The sequence below is a fragment of the Petaurus breviceps genome, unplaced genomic scaffold, assembly GCF_028583685.1.
Source record: "Petaurus breviceps papuanus isolate PSGF00001 unplaced genomic scaffold, PetGlider_PUasm1.0 91041, whole genome shotgun sequence".
In the NCBI taxonomy this organism is placed as follows: domain Eukaryota; kingdom Metazoa; phylum Chordata; class Mammalia; order Diprotodontia; family Petauridae; genus Petaurus; species Petaurus breviceps.
Window position 1 is genome coordinate 39,717,535 of NW_027187400.1, and position 22,264 is coordinate 39,739,798.

Genomic DNA, 22,264 nt, shown 5'->3' on the forward strand with positions numbered 1-22,264 from the left:
AGAGACAGAGAGAGCAGGAGAGACAGACACAGAGAGAGACAGACACACAGAGAGAGAGACAGAGCAGGAGAGACAGACACAGAGAGAGACACACAGAGAGAGAGACAGAGAGAGCAGGAGAGACAGACACAGAGAGAGACAGACAGACAGACAGACAAAGACCCAATAGGAAAGAATAAAAGTATGGGCTCATTTGAGATTAAGGAACATGAATTTGTAGTGGACCTGGTCAGCACACTTATGGGACTCACTTGGACATGACTCACCAACATGTGAGCAGGAACAGAGAAGGTGGGTGGTAGGGGGTAATCCAAGGCTGGATGTGAAATTTAATTTGAAGCCCTCCAGTCTCGAGGAGCTCAGCACCTGCCACAGCAGCCCATTTTCCTTTCAGATATGTCTAATGCTTCAGAAGTTTTCCCTCCAAGCTCCAGTCTGCTTCTCCGTACCTTTTCTCTGCTCCTAGTTCTGTGTTCTGGGGCCAAGTAGCACAAGTGGAATCCCTCTGGTACAGTGTGCTCATGTTCACACACCCATACACACACACACACACACACACACACACACACACGAATGCACACATGCACACACACACCTTCCTACTTCAGCTTATCAGTGCTCTTCCCAAAATATCTTGCCTGCCAAGACTAAACCCTATCCTCTCCCAGATGCTTCTGTCCAGGGCAGAAGACTGTGAGCCTATCACATCCCAGGTTTTGGATGCCATCCCTATCTGAATGACCACATTAAGAAAGGCATTGTCTCCAGAAGGAGGCAGGAAGACACTTTAACAGGGATACAAGGGAGATGAAAGAAAAACCACTCAAAGCAGTCTATAACAGCAGTAGCTAACTGCCTGCCCATGGAGAGAGCTGGCCATGGGAAGAACGTATCGACTCCATCTTCTCCTCCCCCCAGCCCCAGCTCCTCTTACCTAGACTCATAGACTGTCTCAGCTGGCTGGGACTTTAGAGACCATGGAGCTGAGACCCACAGAGAATGAGATTCCCCCAAGGACCCTCAGAAGCTGTTGTTGGGATGGGACTAAACCCCAGGTCTGCTGGGTCCTTTTCACTTCCCCACAATGACTCCAGACTAGAGGAAACCAGAGCAGAGTTGAGCAAAATAACTCAATATTCTTGCTCTTACTGGGGTGTTCCTCCACCCCACCCCCTGCTATTGCCCCCCTGCATAAAGGGAGAATGGGGTTGAGCCCCAGGGAGGGTTACAGAGGGGCTCCGGTAGCCCAGAAAGAATATTAGACAAATCAGTTGAGACCTGAATTCTAATCCCAATGGCACTTTCTAGCTGTTTGACTGTGGGTGGGCCCCTTGGTCTCTGAATCTGTTTCTTCATCTGTAAAATGGGGCTAAGAAGCAGTCTGATGTAGTGGATGGAGTACTGGGCTTAGAGTAAAAGGCATGAGTTCAAATCTCCTTTGATACTAACAGGCTGAGTCTGGGCAAGGCTCTCCGCCTCGTTGAGCTCAAGGCAACTCCCTAAATTTTCACTTAGAGATGTGTTTATCTGGGGGGGGGGGCGGTTTCCACACCTACAAGATTATATATTAATGTAAAAATAAGAATGCTATTTGCGTTACCTACCTCATAGGTCTATAAACTGCAAAGCATTATAGAAACATGAACTATTATTTATAACTGGTCACCACAGCAGCAGGGGAAGGCCCTGGGTGGGAAGAGGGGGAAAAGGGGTTCAGCTGGAGGAAGTGAGATTTGGCCAGGGAGCCTCTCTCTCCCTCTCTCCCTCCCTCCCTCTTTCTCTCTCTCTCTCTTTATCTCTCTCTCTCTCTCTCTCTCTCTTTCTCTCTCCCCATGTCTCTTCTTCACTCTCCTTGTCTGGCTCGCTTCCCCTCTCTCTTCTGCCAGCTCTACCTTCTTGGGCGCCCTGCGAGGGCGAGCCGGTGTGCCGCGCCTACAGTGACCTGCCTCAGGCCCAGAGGGGAGGAATTCAGACTCCCTCGGCACCATCCTCTCTACTCACCCACCCACACTTGGAGGTTTAGCTTGGTGGCCCTGCATGGAGGCTGTATGGCCAGAATGGATGGAAAGCTTTCTAGAAGCAAATCACTCTGTGCTGGAATGAGGAACTGAGTGGGGGGGGCTCGCTCTCCCTTTCCAGTTCCTCTCCTCATAGCTACTAATTGGCTATGGCCTGCGGTATCCCTCCCTTCCTCCCTCTCTTTCTCTCTCTCAGGTTCCCTTGCCTGGGCCTCATTTCTGATTGGCATGTGTATGTGTCTGGGTAGGGAGGGTGGAGAAGGGGATGGGACCAAAGGGTCCCAGAGGGGGGAAGGAAGGGTTACCACAGGCCATAGCCAATTAGTAGCTATGAGGAGAGGAACTGGAAAGGAATGTCCCCCACCCCCCACTCAGTTCCTCATTCCAGCACAGAGTGATTTGCTTCTAGAAAGCTTTCCATCCATTCTGGCCATACAGCCTCCATGCAGGGCCACCAAGCTAAACCTCCAAGTGTGGGTGGGTGAGTAGAGAGGATGGTGCCGAGGGAGTCTGAATTCCTCCCCTCTGGGGCTGAGGCAGGTCACTGTAGGTGGGGGAGCCTGACTCTCCTTGCTGTGAGGTTAACTTCAGTCTTTCTTGCTGCATAACCATGGACAGCTACCCAGCCTAGTATAGTCAAAAAATCTCTAGGCTTAGATTCAGAAGAGATCTGGGTTCAGATTCTGTCTCTTATCCTGCCTTGGTAATCAGATTGTTCTAGAAAAGCCAGTTCACCTTTCTGAGCCTTAGTTTTCTTATCTGCAAAGTAAAGATAATCTGCAGTAGTCCCTTCATAGAGCAATAGCTCTAAAAGGCAATATACAAGAGTACTTCTAACCCAAAAGCACTAGACAAGTATCAGTTCTTTTGGGGGGATATTTTTGGGGGGGTCTGGACCTGTGATTCCCATCACAGGGAATGGGGAACTCTCAGTATGGAAATTCCCTTCACTGATGCATATCAGTAACTAGTCTGTAGCTTAGGCTGGTTATAGAGAATCACCTAGGACAGTGAGAAAGTCGATGGTTTGTTCAGGATGTGGGTCAAAGATAGGACTTGAATCCAGATCTTCCTGAAGCCACCACCCCCATCCCCACCACCATCATCATCATCATCCCTGAGATAAGTTAGAAGCAGCCCTGGGCAGCCCCTCTGTGAGTCTCTCCAGGAATGAAGCTGAGGAGACAGAGGGGCCTTCAATGTCATGCCAAGCATTTGAAACTTACCTCTCTGATGTTGGGTCCTGGCAGTTGAGTGGGTATCTGAGCTCAATGACATCCCCATTCTTCTCCCTCAGTAGGCCATGCTGCTCTGTGTAGTACTGCACCAACTCAGCCAATGTGGCAAATTTCTCGCCCCCATAGAGGTCATAGTAATCCCCCGAGTTCTGGATTTTGATATGGGTCACCTCCTCATTTCGCCTACAGAGAACAAGGTCACAGTCAGGGTCTGTGGAGGGAGGGCCTGGGGTGGGAGGCCCTCCCCAGGGTAGACTGGGGCCCAATGTCCATCCTCCTGGCTGTTTCACACACCAGACACTGCATCTCCTGATTCAGAGCATTTTCTCTGGCTGTTCCCCTTGCCTGGAATGCTCTCCCTCCTCATCTCTACCTCCTGACCTCTCCGGCTTCCTTCAAGTCTCAGCTAAAATCCCACCTTCCCCAAGAAGCCTTCCCCAATCCCTCTTCATTCTAGTGCCTTCCCCCAGTTAATCATCTCCTATTTATCTCATAGAGAACCTTGCTTGTAGATAGGTTTGCAGGTGGGCTCCTCCACTAGACTGCAAGCTCCCTGAGGGCAGGGATGGTCTTTTGTCTCTTTATCCCCTGTACTTAGTACCTATCAGGCATATATACTTAATAAATGTTTATTGACTAACTGACTACAGAAAAGCATATAGGAAAGAAAATCTGTAGGGCCCAGGCAGAGGCCCCCCTGCCTCAGGATGAGAATCAAAACAGCCATCCCCAAGCCTCTTAGAAAGATTGCCAGCAGAAAAGGTCATTCCATTTGAGCTGGAATCACAAGGTCATCACATCCAGTGCCCTCTTTTTAGAGATGATGAAACTGAAGCACAGAGAGGCTAAATTACTTTTCCGGGGTCACACAGCAAATTAGTATCTGGGGCAGGATTTAAATTCATGTGTTCCTGATTCCAAGTCCAGTGCTCCAGCCATTTTGCCACCTAGGAAGCCCCATTTCCCTCAGCTACTTAATGTCACTGGGAAGTTGCTCTGAGAACCTTCCTCATTCTCTCTTCCTCCAGAGGGGTATCAAGACAGAGGACTGAACTTGGAGTCAGGAAGATAATCTGTGTTCAAATCTTGCTTAAGGAGTTTACTAGTTGTGTGACCTCTGATAAGTCACTTTCTCTGATCTTCGGTCTCCTCATCTGTAAAATGGGGATAAAAACAGCCAGGGAGATGTGATCACCAAATTAAATAGCATATAAAGTGCTTTGCAAATCTTAAAGCTCTATATTAACAGGAGCTATCATTTCCCAAGCCTCGAACTGCAGGCTGTGGGAAGCTCATTTTCATGTCTAATTTTGTGCTACCCTATCCTCAGTGGAAATGTCTGAAAAGACTTGCAGATTGTTCTGATGCCTCATTGCCTGCACCTCTCACCCCCCATTCCCCAGTCCAGCTGGTGGGACTCAGGTAACTCCTGCTTTCTTGGCTGGGAAATCCCAGGGTGCTTCTCTCCAATTTCTATGGTCTCTTCCCCTCCCCCTGCCCCCACACAATGCCCTTCTTCAAGAACACTCCTCCCCCCAACTTCAACCCCCTCCCACTGGGCGCCCCAGCCACACAATTGAGGCCATTGATAAACCAGAGCCCTGAGGGAGGCCAGACTGGACCAGGCCTTCCCGCCTTTATCCACACGCCCCCCCAACCCAGCTCACAGACACACAAAGAACATGGGCCATTGGGGGAAGGGGGATACAGAGAAAATGGAGATGAGGAAGGGGGAAGGGCCCCTCACCTCCAGATATAGGCCTATCCTCCCCACTGGGATTGTCTCTAGGGATGGGGCTGGAAGCCAGAACTCTTAATTCCTAGTGTACTCCCTACCAAAAGAGGCAGGGGAAAGAGGTCGTCTAAACTGGGGAGAGGGGCCTCAGGGATCCTTAGAGGAGGCCACAGAAGAGACGTTTGTGGGAGCGGAGGCCAGACAAAAAAAGATCTAGTTCCCTCTGTGCCCCCCTCCCCTTGATCTAAGGGGAGGAGGCTCATTCCTTACCTATCAAGACTAATTGCTACTCCTGACCCTCACCACCACAAAGACACTCTCCATGTCCCAAGGGAGACAGGAAAGGGACCTGGGAATCTGAGGACAGGGGAGAGAACAGGCTTCTCCCAGATACTGAGCAGTCTGGTTCAAGAAGAGACCTCTCCACATACACTATCTCTACTCTCTTCTCTATAAGGAGCCAGGTAGTGGGGGGGGGCATTTTCTCAGGCCTCAGTACCCCCATTTAATAAGGCATCATAGCCAAAGACTCCAGAACAACTGTGAAGAATCCCAGACCTCATGACTTGGTGTGGCCTACAGCCCTAAGGCTGCTGGTTTCCTAGGATTAGCCAGGTCCTTCTCCAGTGAAGCATCTTCCCTCCCACACATCCCCTACTCCAAGGCTCTGGCTACATCTCCTGGACATACATATAAATATTTGGATACTCCAGGAGCCACAGGCTTCTATCAGCACTCACATCTGTCTACAGCTGAAGAAGTGTGTGTGTGTGTGTGTGTGTGTGTGTGTATGTGTGTGTGTGTGGGTGGATGTGTGGCGGGGGGAGGGGGGGTTGTTTATCTTCACCTTGGCTTTGACCTTTTCGAGATGGAATAAAGAGCCCCTCCACACAGCCCCTGGACTGAATGATGCCCACCCCACAATCTGGACCCAGTGTCTCTTTTACCTTAAAATGCTATCTCTCCCCACAACTAAGAAAGGGAAGCTTGCCCCCTTTGCTCCCACATTCCCATTCCCACTCCCAGAGAGTCCCAGGCATCCCCTACCTGACCGAGAGGGTAAAGTCACCAGGGTTGCTTTTGCTTGGCCGGGCCAGAAAGCTGCCATGTACACCACGGGTGAGAAGGAGCTTCTCAGCTTCCAGCCCACTGATGTTGGGGTGAAACCACCTAAGGAAGTAAAAGATGGGACACACAGTCAGCCCTGACCAGCTTTGACTCCACTGGGGAAATGGGTTCCCTGTTCTTTTAGCAAATGGGTTGGCCGTGAACCACAGGCCCAGTTTCTGGGAATCCAGACATGACTGGCCTCCCATTACCCCCAACATACACAGGGAACTGGGTGTGTCCTCCAAGTTCCCCCAACACATACCTGGATACTCAATGACCCCCTCATTACCCCCAACATACATTGGGCATTAAAGCCCCCCCCATATCCCCCAGCACAAACCTGAATACTCAATGATCCCCTCATTACCCCCAACATACATTGGGCATTAAAGCCCCCCCCCCCATATCCCCCAGCACACTGGATACTGCCATTCATATACTCAAACATCCACTAGGGCCTGGGAACCCCATGCTACGTCAGTCCAATATGTACCTGGATGCTGACTTACTTTCCCCCTTACCATACCCCTCAATATACACATCTGGAGCATGAGAACCCTTATTTTGCTCCAAAACGATGTATATTCCCTCCTCCCAGAGTCCCCAGTGGGAGGCTGATTGCTGGAGGAGCTGAAGTGGGGGGAACCCTCTGGTTCCCACAGACAAAAGAGATTTGCTTTCAGCCTGGCAGTGTCCAGAGCAGGATCCCTTTTGGACAGGAATTTTTAACTTTTGTTGTACCATGGAACCCTTAGGCAGTCTGGAGAAGTCTCTGGATCCCTTCTCAGAATCATATTTTTAAATCCATCAAATACATACAAAGTCAATAATATTGAAATAGAATTATCAACATATTTTCCAGAAAAAGTTCCCTGACCCAGTTTAAGAATCCCTGCCTTTGGAAATCTTTTTCTGAGTCCTTTCAGACACGACCTGTTGGGGAATATACTCCCCAATTTCCCAATGGAAATCTGAGGGGAGAAGATACCAGCTACTCAGTGGTGATTTCCCATCTTTCCCAGGAAAAGTTTTGACAGGTAGCTAGAAAAAGTCCAACGATTTGTGAACTCCACCCCTCGCACCTAGGAAACACAGTGGGGAATGGACTTTTGCAACAGCCTCCTCATTGCTAGTCTCGTCTCCAGTCCATCTCCATTCCAATTCATCCTCTGTTTTCAGCAGTCCAAGCGCTTACTACCGACTCCTATTCAATAAATTCCAATGGCTCCCTATTAGCTCCAGCGTCAAATACAAATGCTTCTCTGTTTTCTCTGGCACAACCTGACCTAACCTATGTTTCCTGCTTTATTTTACATCATTCCGCTTCAAATGCACTATGGTGCAGCCAAAGCAGCCTTCTTTCAGGTTCCTCACACGTGACACCCCCATCTCCTGTCTCCATGCACTGGCAGGACCCCTCTTCCCATGCCCTCGCTGCTCACCTTGGCCTCAGAATCTTTAGTTCAGTCAAAGGTCAGCTCAAATACTACCTCCTAAATAAAGCCTTCCCCACATCCCCCACCAAAGGAATGTCTCCTTTATCCCACCCCAAAACAATTACCATGCAATTGTTTTCAATATGCTGCATGTGGCATGTAAGCTACCTGAGGGCAAGGAGTCTCTTAGTTTTTTACTTTGTAACTCCCACACCTGGTACAGTGCCTCGCTCATAGCAGTCAATTAACAAGTGTCCTAGATGGATTTGCTCACCTCCCCCACAATCCTCAAGCTGCCCTGGTCTGTCCTTATAACACTTTAACCTAGGACTGGCAATTAACTGGTAATTGAAACATTATAACCTCAATGCAAACAAAGTAATTCAGAAGAATGGCCACCACAGAGGAACTCCCAGCATCTCTTTGGGTCTAAGATGAGGGGAAATAAACACCACTCTCCCAGCCCTCAGCATTTTAGAGGACTGTGGAATGTCTTTGAAGGAAGGAAATGGGCATGGTTAGGTAGTCCCCACTTCCCAGGATTAAGAGCCAGACAGGGCATTGGAAATCAACAAGTCTTTATGTATAATAATAATGTATATGGCACACTAAGGCTTGCAAAACACTACAGTCATTATCACATTTGATCCTCACAATAATCCTGTTAGGTAAGTGCTATTATTTTTATTTTACAAATAAGGAAACTGAGGCTGAGAGAAATTGATTTGCCCAGGGTCACATAGCTATTAATCAGGATTTGAACTCAGTTCTTTCTGTCTCTAAGTTGAGTGCTCTATATCCTGAGTGACCTAAGTGTTTTAGAGACTGTTTTAGAGACAAAAAGGACCCCAGAGGCCATCAGGTCCAATTCTCTTTTACAGGTGAGGGAACCTGAGATTCAGGGAAATAGTCACTTGCCCAAGGTCACACAGATGGTAAACCAAAGAATCAGAACTCAAGCCCAGGTCCTGGCACTCCAAACCCAGTGGCCCTTCCTTGGCACCCCACGAGGAAACTGCTAAGCATGGGGGTGGGGTTGGTACAAGGGTCCTGAGGGCCTGCAGGAAGATCAGTGGTTGTAGATTCAATTCTGGTCCATACTGAATTCTAGCTTGACCACTCTCCAAAGGAGGAGGGAAGTCTTAATGATCTCCAAGACCCTTTTCAGTTCAAAATTGACAATGTCATGACCTGCCCACCCACCTGTGCAGGCACAGGATCACAAAGGAAATTATCCAATAAAACACAGCCTTGAGAATGAATCTGCTGAAGCTGAGGCTGGGATCTGGACTGGGCTGGGGTTCTAAGAGTCCTCTCTTTGCAGGGGATGATGGGGGTCACAGAGGTCTTAGCTCAGGTTGGGGTGGCCTGGCTCTTCCACTAAAAATACCTAGGGAAGGATGGGCCTTAACAGCCCCCTCCCTTCTAGAACTGGGGCCTCTGCCACCCTTAGAGGTAAGGGGGCCAAGGGAATGGGAAGACCAGAGACCACTGAAATCAACTAGACCAACTTCCTCATTTTACAAAAGAGGAAACTGATGCCCAAGGAAGTCATAGGATCACAGCTCTCAAGCTGAAAGGGAGCTAACAGGAAAGCTATGCCAACTGTCCCATTCTCCAAATGATGAAACTAAGGCCCATGGCGGGTGATGTGATTTGTTTATGGTCCCACAGGTAATAAACATTAGAGCAGGCTTCAAATCCAAGTCTTCTGACTCCAAATCCAGAGGAAGATGGGAGGAGGGAAAGAGAGACTGACACAGAGAGAGACAGAGTGAGATGTGAAAGACAAACACAGAATGTCAGACAGAAATAGAGATGATAGAGACACAGAAAAGTTGGCGGGGAGAGAGGGGAAGACAGAGACAGAGAGAGGAGACACAGAGAGAAAGGAGAGAGAAAAAGAGGGAGGAAGGAAAAATGAGGGAGGGAGACAGAGAGGAGGGGAAGAGAGAGAGAGGGAGGAAGGGAGAGAGAGAGAGGAGAAAGAGAGAGAGAGAGAGAAATGGAAGGAAGAAAGAAGAAGAGGTGGAGAAAGAGAGAGGAAAAGAGGGAGGGAGAGACAAGGGGGGAGGGAGTGAGAGGATAGATAGACAGGCATCCTAGTCAGGAGTCCCTATCACAAAGGTCAGGGCATTTGTACCCTTTTCCCCAACCAGGAAGCTCCCTCAATCCCAGCCAAGCTCCCCTTAATAAAACAAAATCCCAAACTCGCTTTTTTCAGTAGAAACCCCACTGCCCCAGAAAAATGTCAGTTCCCTAAAGGCAGGGACAATATTTCCTGCTGTCTTTGCACCCCCCCAGTGACTGGCATAAAGTAGGTACTTAATAGCTTGGAAGACTTGGCAATTCAGAGACTTTCAAGTCCATCCCCCTCATTTTACAGAGGAGCAAAATGAGGCCAATAGATGTAAGTGACTTGCCCGGGGTCTCAAGACTTGTCTAAGGTAGGCTGGGAACCAGGTTCCAACTCTAAGCCCACAGCCCTCTTCAGGATCATTAGACTTTCTTCCAGGATCACTAAAGGAGGGAAATGGTGGCATGCTCTGGAAGATGCACTTAGAATTGATAAAGGGGAACAGGGAAGGAGAAGGCTGGAGAGGCAGGTCGGGATCTGATCCTGGCGAGCCTTAAATGTCCAGCTGAAGAGTTTAGAGTTTCTCCTACAAGCAATGGAGAGCCATGTAAGGCTTTTGAATAGGACAGCAATTCTTTAGACAGATTACCTTCATACTGGGCACATGGTAACACCTTCCTAAGTGGGTTTTTTTTTTTCTTTTTGGAGGGCAATTGGATTTAAGTGACTTGCTTCAGATCACATGGCTAGTGCATCAAGTGTCTGAGGCCATATTTGAACTCAGGTCCTCCTAACTGCAGGGCCAGTGCTTTATTCACTGTGCCACCTAGCCGCCCCTTAATGCCTTCCTAGAGGTTTGCTGACTGACTGATATTAGCAGCCTAGATGGGATGGTTTGGCAAAGGGAGAGACCAGAGCCAGGGACCTGCGTTTAAAGGCTGTCCCAATAGTCCAGAAGAAAGCCTCCTGGAGGGTGCCTGGAGGGAGGTAGGAGATGTGAGAGGGTACAGAATGGATAGATTCAAGACATATTCTAGACTAAGGGAAGAATGGAGACCACTCGGCAATAGATGAAAGCCCCAGAGACAAATGGGGAGACAGAGAGAGATTTCAAGGGAAGAAAGGAGACAAGCAGGCAGAGACAGACATGGGGATGGAGAAAGAGACACAGGAGAGGGAGAGCTGTTTCCACTTGTCACTGAGGCTCTCGCCCTGCCCAGCATCCGCCTGTACTGTGGAAAATGCTGAGTTGAGGGGCTGTCAGGCGAGCCACTGAGTGAGGGCCCCGGCTCGGCCTGGAGTGGGGTTGTGGGGGAGGGAGCCAGGCCAGAGCTGCGGTTTGGGGGAAGGGGGGCCAGCCAGGTTGTTTTTTCCTTTGGTAACTTATATTCAGATTTTCCATCACCCCCTCCTGAGCATTTCACTCTCAGGAGTGGCCCAGGCCTTATCAAAGCGGAAATCTCCTCAAGGGGCCAGATTGGACCCCAAGTCCCTGTAAGGTTTGTGGCCAGCCTGACCTAGAAGTTTTGGTATCTCCACCTTCATCCTTCCCAGGTCAGGAGGCGAAGGCACTGAGAGGCCTGATCTGGAAAGAGCTGCAGCCTTTGGCAATGACCTCAGGCTGGGCTGGGGAAAACCAGAGACATCTGTCCCTAAGCTAGTCATACCAGTCTGTCCTGGAGCAGGGAAATTCCATGTGTGCACGTGTGTGTGTGTGTGTGTGTGCACACACGCACGTGTGCTCTGTGTGTTCCCTTCCCTGCCCTGGGCCCATATATCCTCCTGCTAAGATGAAGCCTTGCTAAAAACAGCAGATCCAAGCCCAGACTTTCTGCCAACCAAAGCTGGCTGCCTTTGTATTGTTTCTGGAGCCAAGCACTGGGGAGAGCTTCTTGGTACAGTGGAAAGGGTGTTGAATTTTGGAGTTAGCAGAGCTGGATTCAAATTCTGCTTCTGACACTTACCTCTTCGACCTTGGGGAAAACATTCATCCTCCCTGGGCCTCACTTCCTCTTTTCTCAAATGAAAGGCTTGAACTGAATGGCCTTTGAGGCCCCTTCTGGCTGTAGACCTATGGTCTTATACACATCACCTTGAACAAATCTCTTTATTTCCCTGGGCCTCAGTTTCTTCCTCTGTAAAATGAGAGGATTGGTCCAGAGGGCCTTTAAGGCCCTTTCCAGCTCTGTATTGATTTACCTAAATCATTTAGTCTACCTGGCCCTCAGTTTTCTCATCTATTAAAAAGGGAGTTGGCTTCTTCCGGTCCAAGATGTGAGGACCTACATCCTGCCCCCCTCCTATCTGACCTCAGAGGCACCCCAGAGAAATGACAATATGTCGGTGTGTGTGTGCTCAGCATGGCCACCAGAATGGTAGCCCTGATGAGGACACAGCTCTGATCATGCCCAACCTTTACAGGAACGGGACAGCTACATTGCTATTCCTATCTCCTGGGCAAAGGGGCGGGTGGATCCAGGCACAGGGTGGGGATGGGGCCAGGGACAGTCAGAGCAGAGGGCCAGTTGCTTTCCTAAAGCCAGGTTGGGACGCCCCACCCTTGCCCCCTGGAGGGACCAGCAGACTGTCATTAAGGAAGTGAGACTGGCCACACAGCCCCTGCTGGTCTTATCGCCCCCAGGAAATGAGTCATAGCCCAACAGCTCAGGGTACCCAGGCTGCGCCCACCCTCACCCTGGGAGATGAACCCAAGATACACAGCCCTGAGAGTGACTCAGGCTGCATCAAATGGCCTCTGAGCATGTTAGGGTCCCCACCCCCGCCAGGTGCCAGAGCTCCAGCTCTTCCAGAGGTGGTTGCTGCTTCACAGGCCTTGTCCACCCTTCCCACTCCATCAGGGAGCTTGCGGAGAAGGCAGGATCAGCAGGGCTGCTCTACCCTGGGCCTGGTCTCCGTTCCCCAAATCTCTGGGCCATGTGCCCACAGACTCCTGCGGCATCTTCATTTCTAGGGGATGGAAGGAGGGAAGGAATCTTCAAAGGTCAGTCTGGGAGGCCCAATGGAGTCTGAGCTCTGAGACCATGCTCACCCCTAAAATGTCCAGCACGTGGTGCGTACAGGCCATCTGACTGGCAGCCCCAGAATTGGAACCTAGACCCTCTGCCTCTGAAATAGAATCTTTCCAGTGAATCACATTCTCCCCTCCTCACTGAAGGTCTAGGTTCCAGAGATTCTATCTAACCCTCTTGCTGAGGAACCTGGGCTCCAATCCTGCCCTGTCCTTACTACCTCTGAGTCCTTGGCAAATGACTTGACATCCCTGGGTCTGTTTCCTCATTTGTAAAATGAGGGAGTTAGACAAGAGGGGCCCCAAAGTTTCCTCCAAACTCTAGATTTGGGATCTCATGAGAGTCTGGGTAGGAGGGATCTTAGGTCATCTAGTTCAACCCCATTTCACAGATGAGAAACTGAGTCCCAGCCAGGGAAAGCGCTCAAGGTCACACAGGGAGTCAGTATTGAAGCAGGGATTCAAACCTGGGCCCTGAAACTCCAAAGCTAATGTTCTTCCCACAGCCTGACATGAGTGACCTGAAACAACACAAGATAGACTGGGGGAAGTTTTTTGTGTTCCTGGGACCCAGCAGCTCCCCCCTTTCACAACTAGTGGTGCCCAAGGTCCAAGGCAGGACAGCCCAAGGGCGAGCCTTCACTTCCCTGGGGAGTCAAATCTCAGCTACGTCTCAGCTAACTGGCCCAGGGGATAGAGTGCCAAACTTAGAGTCAGGGAGAGCTGAGTTCAAATCCATTCTCAGGTACTAGTACCAGCTGTGTGACCCTGGCAAAGTCATCTGCTTTCCTCAATTTCCTCATCTGCAAAATGCAGACAAGACAATCCTAGCATTTACCTCCCAGGGTTGTTATGAGGATCAAACGAGATCATGTTTGCAAAGTGCTAGTAGTCATCTTCATAGCCTGGCACAAGCGATTTCCTTCCTCTGGCCTCAGTTTCCTCCCCTGTATGATAAGGATGCTGTCCCAGCTAAACTCCAAATCTCCACACTCTCGGATACTTTCAGCATTAGCCATTCTAATGTGGCCGAATGGTTTGGACCTGGACGCAGCCCAAGTTACTGGGTCAGGCCAATGTCCCTGAGGATGAATGAGAGGGAGGTGGATCTGAGAGACCGAGAACAGCCACAGCCACCCAGGGAATGTGGAAAGTCGCTCAGGAGGCGCCAGCCAGAGAAGGGGTCTGAGGCCCACACTGGGGCTTCAGGCTCTGAATGGAAAGGAGGATCTCGCCCCCAAAATGTTGGGCTTCAGGCTTCCCCCTGGGGGGGGGCGAATGACCCCACACCAGTCACCCTTCCCCACAAAGGACTCACATGGACCTCATTTCCTAGGAGAGAGGAGCCCCATGAACCCACACAAGAGAAATCAAGCCCCCCACGTCCAGCACTCCTCCACTCTGGAAGTCTCTGGAGGCTCGAGGACTAACCACCCTTCTGCGTGCAAGAGATCTGGGGCCCCTTGACACTCATGTCCAGTGATACTGGGGATGGTGAGAAACCAGAGTTTCTATACCAAAGGCCCCCAAATAAATTTGCACTTGTCATAGACCTACCCTTCCACCTTTAGCTCACAGCAGCCACACCCTCATCATCGTCCCTGGACCAGGATGCTGCCAGGAGGCCAGTCCCCGGACCACATCAGTCCTCCTTGCACCCGCACATCACAGAACACAGGCCATTCCCAGAACTTCCCTGGAATCTCCATCCCTGCTACTCCTACCCCAGGATTAACCAGAAGAGAAAAGGAATCTGGTTGCCCACAAAGGGATTCCCTGACTCTGCCTTGGCAGAGAGGACCACCTCAGTGGGAAGGCCCAAAAGCATCCCCCTCAACCTAGGGTCCACCACCAGCCCAAAGGAAACCAGGGACAAGAAGGGCCCCAAGAACTAAGGGCCTTGAGGGCACACTGGAGAGCCCAGGAACGGGCCAGCTGGTGCCACTGCTGAGGGCTGGTGGCCCTCATACCCCCATGTCCCGTTGTTCTCCCTACCTCACCATGGCCCTGGGCCTCAGAGATGCAGCCAGAGACCTCCGTCTGCCTGCCCGTCCAGCTCTGAGGCAGACCAAGACGTTAGTCCACAAACCACAGGACACGAAGGGAGCAGAAGCCAGGGGGAGGGGGGAAAGGGGGCGGGGAGTGGGCGCCCTAATCGGGGACTTGGCTGAGCTCTGGCTGGGCGTGTGGCAGCCTGATAGGGGCATGGCCGGGGCCAAGGGGACAGGCCCGAGCTTCTGAGGGAGGAGGGACAGCTGGGGCCCGAGGTCTGGCTGGAGGGCAGCTCCAGGGAGCTGTGCCAAAGGGCCCCAGGACAGCAAGGCCCAGCCCAACTCATCTTTCCTCCAGGCCGGGCCAGCTCAGCTCAGGACATGGCAAGGGAGAGGGGGGGAGGAGGACGTGCAGGCGGTACGGAGGCTGCCATTCTGAACCAAATGGTATAGCCATGACCATGGAGTGCTGCTAACAGCTGGGGTCTGAGTGAGCCGCTTGGCCAGTCTTGGGAAGGCCCAGTCACAGCTTCCCAAGGTCAGGGACTAAGGCCAAGGACCAGAGAGCTGGGGCAGACCTTACACCTGGGTTAGTACAGGGGTAGGGCTGGGGAGGAGACTGGGAGAAGCCCATTTGGAGTCCCAAGGAGTTTGTAAGGCTCCTTGTCATCACAGGCTCCTGGAGCTGGAAGGGCTCACAGGCCATCCAGCTCAATGCTTCCGTTTACAAATGAGGGGTATAAGTGACTTACCCAAAGTTATCTAGACATTCAGTGGCAGAACCAGGATTTGAACCCAGGCCTTTTGACTCCAGAATCAGCACTCTGAATTCTATGGCATTGCCTCCTGAAGCCCTGCCCAAAGATAGAGCTGCATCTCACCCTTGACATTCCACCACCTAGCCGCCCCCCAGCTGCTTATTTCAGCACTCTGTTCCAGTCAGCAAGTCCTGCCCTAAGTCTGACCCAAGGCCATCCTGCTCTAGTCTCAGGTTATTCCTCTTAGAATAAGAAAAGAATAATAATAAGGTGGGGAGATGGAGACAGAGGGAGAAAGGGAGAGAGACAAAGAGAGATAGGGAGACAAAAAGACCCAAAGTGGGGAGCAGAGGAGAAAGAGATAGACACACAGAGACACATAGGGTGAGGGGGAAAGAGACAAAGGGAGAGAAAGTGGTAGACAGGGGGGAAGGAGAAAGAAAGGGAAACAGAGACTGAGAGAGGGAGAGAGGAAGAAAGAGTTACAGAGGGAGGAGAGAGGGAGAGAGAGAGATAGGGTGGGGAAGAGAGAGACATAGGGTGAGGGGAAGAGAGACAGAGGGAGATAAAGTGGTAGAGGAGGGAGAAAGAAAGGAAAATAGAGAGGAAGAGGGAGAAAGAGAAAGAGAGAGGGAATAAGAGAGGGAGAAAGAAACATACAGACAGAGTTTTGATGAGAGAGGGAGAGAAAGACAGAGACAAAAGGTGGGTGATAGTAGAGTAGAGAAGAGAAGAGAGAGGCAGAGAAAGGAGAGAGAAAAAGAGAGAAAGGAAAGGGAAAGGAGAGGGAAGGAGAAAGAGGGAGAGACAAAGAGAGGAGAGAAAAAGACACTGGGGGGAGAGAGATAGAGGAAGAGAGACAGAGACAGACACTGAGTGGAAAGAGAAGACAGAGACAAAGGCTGGCTGAGGGGAGGCATACAGAAAGAGAAAGAGACAGGCAGACAGAGAACGGGGAGAGAGGGAGAGAGACTGAGAGGGAGACACAGAAAGGAGGGAGGGAGGGAGGGAGGGCAGAGGCATCCACAGAGAAACACACATAGAGGAAAGGAGGGAAGGGATGTGAATGCATATTGTTAAGCAGCCACTTCCTTTCTGCCAGGCACTGTGTATTTACAAATACTCCCATTTTATGCTCACAGCTCAGGGAGGCAGGTGTTATAGTTATTTCCATTTTACAGTTGAGAAAATCGAGACAGACACGAAGCACCTTGCCCAGAGTCATAGCTAGGGAGTGTCTGGGGTAGAACTTGACCTTGGGTCTTGTTGACTCCAAGCCCAGTGTTCTGTGCGCTGAAACAGGCAAAGACAGATGGACAGAAATAAAGCGGTGGAGCAGGACCGGCCTAGCGTCCGAAGGCCCTGGCGCCTGCTTCCCTGCCATCCCCAGGCCCTTCGGCCCGGTCCAAGAAGCCCTTGCTGAGTCTGTGGCAGAGCTGTCCAGCTCCCAGGAAAAGGGGGACCTGTGGCCCCTGCCAGGGCTGTGCTGTGGTTTGACCCACCAAAGCCATTGATTAGAGCTGGGGGAGCCCTCAGATGCCAACCTCTGGTCCAATGTCCTCGGTACAGATGGGAAAGCTGAAGGCCAAGGCTCAGGTGTGCATGTGAGGCCTGGTTAAGGCAGTCATGAGATCCCATGATTTAGAGCTGAGGACTTTCGAGCATCATCTCATTTTACAGATGAGACTCAGAGATGGACCTGGAACTAGAAATTCATAAACGCAGGGAAAATTCAACTGAGCTGGTTGGGGGTGATGAGGAGGACAGATTGTCCCCCCACAGGACACTATATGCTCTATTCTACTGCGAAATGGGGGCAATCCATTTCCCAGAGAATCTGGTTCTTGACTTCTTGGGGGCAAAGGGGGTCCTCCAATCCCCTCCCTAGCCCCACCTGCCATGGCTCTGCTCACAGAAGTAAGATGATTTATCCAAGGTCACACAACTAGTATGTAGCAAAAGCAGAATTTGAACCGAGTACCTCTTCCTGAAAATTTGGGACATTTTTCATCCTGCCATATCCTATGTGGAATATTTTTAAGAGGATCCTGGTCTTGAGGGAATGGATTGGGCTCAGGGCTCTCTGGAGGCAAGGGCATCGATGAGGTGATTTCTAAAGCTTCCTGATTGCAGGGTAGGGGAGAGATAGGGCAGAGGAGAGGAGACACTGGAGGCTGAGGGCAGGGGGTACTCTCTCTCACTAGGCTCTCATCCAATATCTGGCAGGGACACTGGCCAAAGCCCTGTCCCCACCCCAGGCTTCCTCCATCCCCCTCTACCATGATCCAAAAGCAGGAGCCGAATTAAGAACATTAGGGTTAAATTGGGAGCCCTGGGCACTGGGACAGAGTCACTTTTAGCCCTGGGCAAGGACAGAAGAGCTATTTCTGCCTTCACACTTCATGAGGAATTTTTTTTGGGGGGGGGGGTAGTGGAGAATCCAAGGAGCTGGCACTCTAAGGATTTCAGTGGCTGTGTCTGGGACACCTGGAGCTTGGGGTGGGGGAGGGGGTGGCATGGCTAGCACTTTCCCTGCATGGGAGAGGGGCACACAGTGGGGTTCCGAAAAGTGGGAGGAGAGGATGATGCCAAGTCCCCATCTGCAACCAGGTCTACCAAAGACCTCAAGACTGTAAAGTCTGGACTAGATGATCTCTGGGGGTCCTCCCAACTCCGACTCTATGCTCTTATGACTTTGAGCAGGTCATGTTACCTCCCTAGGCCTCAGTTTCCTCATGTGCCAAATGAAATTGGACTAGCTGCCTTCTGAGGCCCCTCCAGCTCCAGATGTGTGATCTCTAAAATGGAGGAAATAATACCCATGCTATTACTTCCCAAGCATGTTGGGGGAACACTGAGAGCTGTTTGGTGATATGACATCACTTTCCCATCATCTGGCACTATCCCACAATTGAAACTCATTGAAAGTAGAGACTGTTTAATTTGTTTTTGTCTTGGGTGCCTAGCATGGGTCCTCAAAAATAGTAAGCACCTAATAATGCTTATGGGGTGAAAATGTCAACCATAATCACTGGGCTTTCCACATTTTCGAAGTCAGAGATGCAGAAGTACAGCTCTCCAGGGGGCACGGCTGTACCTACTAAATTTGATTTGGGGGCAAGGACTATAAAAAAGTGAGACTGAGTCAGCCCTCCATTGGGGAAGGATCCAACCTGGTGCTACAGAGGCAGAGAGTCCCTGAATACTGGTTCAAGGCTACTGCTAGAAAGGCTGAAGGGGAAAGGAGAGAGTTCACCTTTCTCCATGGAAGGACAGAAAAGGCCGTCAGCACTCTCTAAATTTGGCACCCTGTGGCAGAGCCCCAGTCACCCTGCCCTAGTTACAGCTGTGCCAAGGTGAAGTTAGCCCAGCCCTGCTCCACCCATTTGAAACCTGAGAAACGCCCTCTCCGTTTTACAGGTGGGGAGACTGAGGGGCAGAGAAGTTCACAGAGTGGGGACTGGCCTAGGGTAGGGATTTGCTTCCGTCCCCAGTGTCCTTCAGAGATTTTCGGACAGACCAACTCATAGGCTCATAAATTTAGAGCTAGAAGCCACTTAGTCCAACTCCTCATTTAACATAAGGGAAAACTGAGAGACAAAGAGGGGAAGTGATTTATCCAAGGTCTCACTTAGCTAAGATCTGAACCTAGGGTCTCTGATGACAAACCTAGTAATTTTTTCATTGTAACAAACTATCTCCCTGCTAGGTCAGGGAAATTTTTGTGGGGGAGGGGTGTGGAACCAAGAGTCAAGCTCCCTAAGCCACAATAATCCTCCTGACCACAGACAGGCCCTTCAGTCCCAGCTGTAAGCTTCCCATCCACCTCACCACCTCTCCCAAGGAAGGAGCATTGCCCTTCCAGGGCCACAGAAGATGCATGTGGTGTGATCCTAGAGAATGCTGGTCTGGTGTCATAGAACCTAGGTCCAGATCCTCGATAAGTGACTTACTTAGCATCTAACCATGGGAAAGTCCCTTCCCCTCTTGGGGCCTCAGTTTCCTCACGTGTCAAATGAGAGACTGAGAGATGATAGCTAAAGTCACTTTTAGCTCTAAGACCTATGATTCAGCCCGAAGAATGTACACTCTGTATGCTCCCAGACCCGGGGATTTCCATGGGCGATGATGGAAAATGGGGAGGTTCAGAACTGGGGCAGAAGCCCTGGCCAGGCTAAAAGATGATGGGCCTGGCCACTGGCCATCCTTAGGGTCTGTCCCCAAATGTTGCACGTTGGGAGGATTCCCAATTCTCCTTGTGAGAATGCCCCTCCCCAGGCCCAGGGACTTCAGCAATTCCCTCCCAGGAGACTGTCTAGAAGCCCTTCGGATCATCCTTCTCAGGCCCCGAAGGTCACAGAAGAGACAAGCCAGACATTTGGGGGACAGCCTCATCGATTCCCCTACTATGGCATGAAATAGCCTTTTCTTCTCCCCTTACTCCTCCCTACACTCCCAAGAATGCTGTGTCAGAGATCACAGCCCAGGGAGCAGGCTTCACAGTGTGGTGACCTGTCAGACACTTATTAAGCCCCTACTGTGTGCCAGGCATTGTGTCAAGGACTGAGGATACCAAAAAAGGGACAAAAGCTAGGACCTACCCTCAAGGAACGAAATCTAATGTACAAACAAACCATAGCCAGAAGCCAGATAATCAACAGAAAGAAACCACTGGAATCAAGGGGGTTAAGGAAAGGCTTTCTGGCCATTGGTGGCCTTATCCCTGACCATCCCAGTGGGTGCTTAGGATGGGACCACATTATTCCACACATCTCCTGCCTCTGTTGAACATGGGGTGGAAGAGCTGGTTCATCCTGGGAGGTTGCTTCAGGAAGGGAAAATAGAGATATTAAAAGGGACTGTCTCAGGTCCCAGATTCAAAGTTGGAAACCTGTCTGGCTCAAACCGCCCATTTTACAGAAAAGGAAGCTGAGGCCCTCAAATTAAAGTGATTTGCCCAAGGTCACCCAGTCACTCAAAGGGCAGAGGTGACCTTCTGTCTCTAAGGCTAGTCTGCAGTTCCAGAGCCCACCTTTCTGCAGTATTTTAAAGTTCACCCATAGTTTTACACATGTACACGTTGTATGACCTTGAGCAGCTGCCTGCCTCAGTTTCCCCAACTGTAAAATGGGGGAAATAATAATTTCTGTGAGGATCAAATGAGGTAATATTCATAACACCCTTGACAGAGTTTCTAGCACATAGTAGGTGCTATATAAAAATGCTAGCTAGTTGTTTTTGTTAATTATCTCATGTGATTTCCTACCTCAGTCATGGGTGGCAAAGACTAAATTGATTATTGTTGCCATTTTACAGATGAGAAAATTGAGGTAAAGTGATTTGTCCAGAATCACACAGCTAGCAAGTGTCTGAGGAGGGATTCAAACCTAGTTTTCTAGACACCAAGTTCAACACTTGGTCTACTGGTAAGTAAATAATCAAACTATGACCAACATGAGAGAGCTTTTGGGTATAGTACAGAGAGCACTAGATTTGGAGTCAGAGAAACTGGTCAGAATCCCAGTCCTGCTGTGTTCTGTAAGACCTTAGGCAAGTAACATTAACACCTTTGTACCTCAGTTTCCCCATCTGTCAAATGACAGGCTTGGACAAGATGATCAAGCTTTAGGCTGATTCCTAGGAGTCTTTTAAGAGACTGTTTGAGGGACAGGAGATATATACCCCTTCTCTCTAACGCAGAGCTGCCAGGGGGGCATGTGGCCCTTGTTCTCACCCTCCCACCTCCAGAGCCAGAACCCAGGCAGAAACAGCAGGAACTGGGCACTTCCTGCGAGAGTTTCCTTCTTCCCTCCCGCCTCAGACAGGAAGCATCAGCCTGGGCCCGACATCTGTCCTGTCCTCCCCCATTTCCTGTTGCTTTCATTCCCACCCACCCCCACCTCAACCCAGGAGAACCTGGTAGGTGGGAAGGGGAAGGCATGCCCCCAGTCCAAGCCTCTAACCTCCACCCCCATCCTGGGAGAACTAATTGAGGTGGGAGCTAAGAAAGGGACCCAGAATTCCCCATATCACACTTCCTATTCTAACCACTGAGCAGTGTAGGATATGGGACGTGAAGGGACAGAGAGGCAGTATCTCAAGGAGGGTGGGGGGTGGGGGTGGGGCAAAGGCTCCACTTAAGAAATCAGTCCTAGATCCAACGCAGAGAGGAACAGTATGGAACAGTGGAGGGAGCACTGGGTCACCTACTACTTTCTGTCAGAGGCCTTTTCCAGTCCCCCTCCCCCCCAGAGCTAAAGCCATCCCCACCTTAAAGCTACCCTCCATCTCTGGATGCATCTCATAGGTACTTGGTTATATGCCCACTGTCTTCTCCCTTAGATTGTAAGCTGCTTGAGGGTAGGGACGTTGCTTTTCTTTGTATTTTTAGAGTTTAGAACAGTGCTTGGCACACAGCAAGAGTTTAATAAATGCTTGGTCACCCATTGGCATCAGAGGGCTTCAGTTCAGACACCTGCCCAGCCATTTACCACCTGTCTGACTTTGGGCTAATGATTTTCCCTGAAGTCAGATAACCTCATTTTATCTGTAAATGAGGGGGGTTGGACTATGGAATGGAGAAGGGGCCTTTCAGCCCTAATTTTTTCATTTTTCATTCAGCACTAATTCCTTTTTCAGCCCTAAATTCTACCTTTTGCTCGAGATATTCCCAATCATACTCTGAGTGACCAGCCCTGCCCACGCCCCCACCCCATTCACAACTAGCTCCAGAATCAACTCCTAATGAAACACAGGATTCCCTTCCCACTTGGGAAGACGGGTCCAGAGATCCAACCCTTGTAAAAAGGGATGGGGGAGGAAGGCAAGGCCATGCTGGTCCTCTGTGAATCTGGGATCTGGAGTTTGAGAACT

The 22,264-nt window shown here is 50.5% G+C and overlaps 1 protein-coding gene across 3 annotated transcripts in view; it reads right to left on the reverse strand.

The window, feature by feature from the left end:
• The window catches only part of LOC138154429 (tyrosine-protein phosphatase non-receptor type 11-like), a 39,226-nt gene that overhangs the window by 15,049 nt on the left and 1,913 nt on the right, over nucleotides 1-22,264 (reverse strand). Inside the window, exons 2-4 of one of the 3 annotated variants that reach the window (XM_069079189.1) lie at nucleotides 15,386-15,487; nucleotides 6,039-6,161; nucleotides 3,245-3,439 (exon numbers count right to left, since the gene is read on the reverse strand). In XM_069079189.1, coding sequence (XP_068935290.1) covers nucleotides 3,245-3,439; nucleotides 6,039-6,161; nucleotides 15,386-15,487 — 420 coding nt within the window. Of the gene's footprint in view, nucleotides 1-3,244; nucleotides 3,440-6,038; nucleotides 6,162-14,637; nucleotides 14,727-15,385; nucleotides 15,488-22,264 lie in introns of those variants that run through there. The other 2 variants (XM_069079192.1, XM_069079191.1) reach the window with 2 other exon arrangements.